This window comes from Austrofundulus limnaeus, unplaced genomic scaffold (genome assembly GCF_001266775.1).
Source record: "Austrofundulus limnaeus strain Quisiro unplaced genomic scaffold, Austrofundulus_limnaeus-1.0 Scaffold141, whole genome shotgun sequence".
Taxonomy (NCBI): domain Eukaryota; kingdom Metazoa; phylum Chordata; class Actinopteri; order Cyprinodontiformes; family Rivulidae; genus Austrofundulus; species Austrofundulus limnaeus.
Window position 1 is genome coordinate 1,082,291 of NW_013952543.1, and position 3,789 is coordinate 1,086,079.

Below are 3,789 nucleotides of genomic sequence, written 5' to 3' on the forward strand. Positions count from 1 at the left end.
CCTTTTAGTTTTCGCTGTCATTTTTCATGAATGGACACTTCCTGATATCTGAGGCAGGAAACATATATGGTGTTTTTGGGGTGGTAATTATGCTAATCTCCTCTCGCGTGCACGAGCAACTGGGTACGAACAGGTGGAATTTACGCAGCTCATTTACACACTTTTCCTGAAGATAGAAGAGTTTGTTGAATCCGACATGACATGTTCGTACGAACCCTTCGTACGAACAAAAGTAAGAGAAATTTAGGATAAGAATACGAACATGTTCTTGCATGAGGCCCTTTGTCTCTGAGAGGCAGGTGGGGGTGACAGGCTCATTGACATCATTAATAGTCCTAAATAAAAGATTCTGTCATGATTTGGGTTTTGCTGGTCTAACAACAATCGGATAGTGTGACAGCACATCTTTTAACAAGTTAAAGGGAATCTGTAGTTTATTCTTCTGTCAAAGAATGACAATAATAACCACAGAGCACTTTTTCTGTCATGCTGCAATAACCTATTCAAAAGCAGATGGGGAATAAGACAAGCTAAAGAGCAATGATGACCTGCTAGACCTCAGTGATGAAATGTGCATCAAATAAATAAATAAATAAATAAATAAATAAATAAATAAATAAATAAATAAAACAGGACTGAATACAGACATACTGTACATGAGGGAACTGAATAGAGGAGCATCACACTCACAAACTGTTCCAGCCTTAGCATGAGATTCAAAGACCAGCACTGCAGCCAGCTCCTTCCGCACCTACAAACACATGAAATGAACAAATGAGCCTCTGCTGTACTTATAATTCTTGTTACAGTCACACTCCAACACCTGGATTGTTTTAAACATCGACGTTAGGAGAAAAGCAGTGACTGACCGAGGCAGAGAGGTGAGCAGCAGCCTTGACGTGGAGCAGCTCCTCGTAGATGACTTCAGTGTCCTCAGCACTTCTTTGACTGGGGCTGAAAACAGGACGAGACACAAAAACAACAAAATCATTTTCAGGGATCATGATGTTTACTTGGTTCTTGACTTTGTTATCAGAGCTTTGCAAACAGACCTTTTGCGTAGAATCATGGTGAGCAGAGCGTCTGGGCCCAGCTGACACAGCAGGGACAGAGCTTCCTGCAGCTCGTCCTCCAAGTCTTTCTCATTTGTCATGTGGTTCAAACCAAACTCAGAGTCCTGGAAGCGGTAGAACTGGGAATCCTTGTCATGGAAGTTCAACTCATGTTTTACTGAACAGATACACATCGAAGAAGAAACAAAATATCTGATAGTGTTCAAGTGATAATATAAAACAAATATTTAAAAGACAAACAGGCAAACAACAGTAAAGCAAGAAAATACATTTTAACATTCAGGAAATTATATTTTTAAATTCGAACAAAAAAAMCCCCACTCCAAATAAATGATAATAAATGCAAACTATTTCTGAGAGATTTCCTTCCTGTCTTGATTAAGCATTTTTGTTCTGATTGGAGTGGTCACTATCAGGAAGGCAGAGCTTCAACCAACACGCCCAAAGAGTCAATGAAGACTTGACTGAGTGAAAAACCATCGTGAGTCAAACACCATGATGTTTGTCCAAATCAAATCTGAAGACAATGAAGCACTTCTGGAGATTTTTGAGTACAACTGCAGTGATTACAGTCAGAATACTGTATCTTACGGGTATCAAATTTGACAGGAATAAATCTTCCTGTATTTAATGGCCTGATCGTGTATCTTTTAATAACTTTAAGAKGATAATTCAGATTTTGTGTGGTGTGATTGTATGGAGTATACTTCTGAGCAGTCCATAGTTTACCTGCAGTGAAAACCTGTTTTTAAATTTGGATTTTCACAATCTGGAAATTTCAAACCTCAAACATTTTATAGGCTCTAAATTATAGCAATTTTGTGGATTTTTACACTGAAACACATTTGGATCAAATACTTGAGTATTAGTACAATTAAAGTATTTGAATAACACCGAAATTCAACTATGTTGAACATGCTCTAAAAGCATGTAAGTTCATTATACTGTGCACTCCAATGACAACACAAATCTGAGTAAATAACCACCTGACACACTTCTCTGGGAAACTTTCAGGGGGAGGCATCCTAATCGGATTCCTGAACCACCTCAGCTGACTCTTTAATGCAGAGGAGCAGCAATAATGAAGCTCCTCACTATTTTTAGAGCTAATCTCAACCACCCTAAAGAGGAAGCTCATTTCAGTCTGAGAGTTTGTTCTTTCTGTCATGCTTTAGTGGAGGGCTAGAACAAAAACAGACCAATAAATTGTGTGTATGAAATGGTGAATGATAGGAGTGAAAAAGCCTTTTAGAGTACATAGAGACGTGATAAAATGCCACATAAGGCTACATTTGCATCGCAGGTCTTAATGCTCAATTCATATTTTTATGAAAAAATCAGATTTTTTGTCGTGAACGTTCGCATTACATTTTAAATGCAACTTCCATCAGACTCCAGTGTGAACACTACACAGCACCGATGTGACCCGCATGCACGATAAAAGACGTGACGTCTCATTCAGCTAGCTGTTTGTTTACAGAGTTAGCATGGACGCTAATTTTAGCACGTCGAAACTGAAGTTATTGTTCAACCAGAGCCGATTAAAAAATTATCTGACATGCTTGTTTAGTTCAGTGTTTGTACCAGAACCTGCCTCTGACCGGATGCTCCGGCAAAGCATTTTATTTCTGGAACAAAGCAACAATCTGGAAATAAAGTATCGATCGAGTAACTTTAGGATCGATACGCTCCACGACCCAGGCTGGACGTTACTATCTACATGGAAAATTAAAAGTAAAAAAAGGAAGCATCTGGACTTGTGTTTTGGAGCTGTAAACACATGGAGCTACAGATTTGAACAGCCTGACTTGAGGTTAGTGTCTTTATCGATCCTTCACCTGCACCTCAAGCCGGGTTCCCACCAAACATGTTTTGAGCAGCAAAAATGCACCCAACGCCTCAAGTTGGAAACACTTTCAGTGTGAACGCAGCAGCAGACTAGACGCACGTCTGAAGAGGGAGGAGCATCTTGGTTTTTTCTGGTTTGTCTTTAATGGTGGATGAAATAAAGAYGAAATAAAGAAAATGRCTTTTCTTTATTCACTGAAGAGCAAGGGAACGATGCTCACAGCAGATAATTAATTCACCAGATAAATTAGAGATGGTCGATTCGGTTCGTTTCTCCACTCCAGGAGCTGCAAGMTGACAATTTTTTTGTCCYGAGCACAGTTTAAYAAGCTGCTGACCCACATCAGTGCTGATATCTCCAGCCAGAACACCAACTGCAGACSGTCGATTTCAGCTAAAGAGCTCCTGTCCGTCTGTTTCGGGTTCAGGAAACCGTCATGTGGAAAAAATTTTCTCTCTCATTGGTTGTTGCGGCACGTCGAGCAGCCAAAGTTCAATTTTTTAAACTTGAGCAGCGGCTGCTTTGCACGGAAAACACTGCYGCATCCTACCGCTACCTTGTGCGCCGCGCTAAACTGGCAAAATGCACCATGTTGCTCCTAGATGCACGTCCACCATAGACTTTGCATGTAAACTGCTTTGGCTGCTCAAAACCYGTCCGGTGTGTACCCAGCTTTACTGATGAAAAAGTTGGATGGAATGTGACATGAGCGTTCACACTGCAGTTGCTTTGAAAACATCAGATAAGTATCCGATTTAGAACCACATACTGAAACGGCCTGGGTCGGATTTGAAAAAATCGAATTTGTCGCGTTCAGACTGTCATAAAAAAATCGGATATGAGTCAGATGGGTCAAAAAAAATTGGA

General features: G+C 40.2%; 1 protein-coding gene across 2 annotated transcripts in view; it reads right to left on the reverse strand.

Moving 5' to 3' along the window:
* The window catches only part of rapgef3 (Rap guanine nucleotide exchange factor (GEF) 3), a gene marked incomplete in the record, with an annotated part of 54,464 nt that overhangs the window by 15,947 nt on the left and 34,728 nt on the right, over positions 1 to 3,789 (reverse strand). For both annotated transcript variants that reach the window (XM_014016261.1, XM_014016260.1), the window contains 3 exon segments: positions 691 to 751; positions 870 to 954; positions 1,053 to 1,230. In XM_014016261.1, the coding sequence (XP_013871715.1) occupies positions 691 to 751; positions 870 to 954; positions 1,053 to 1,230 (324 nt within the window).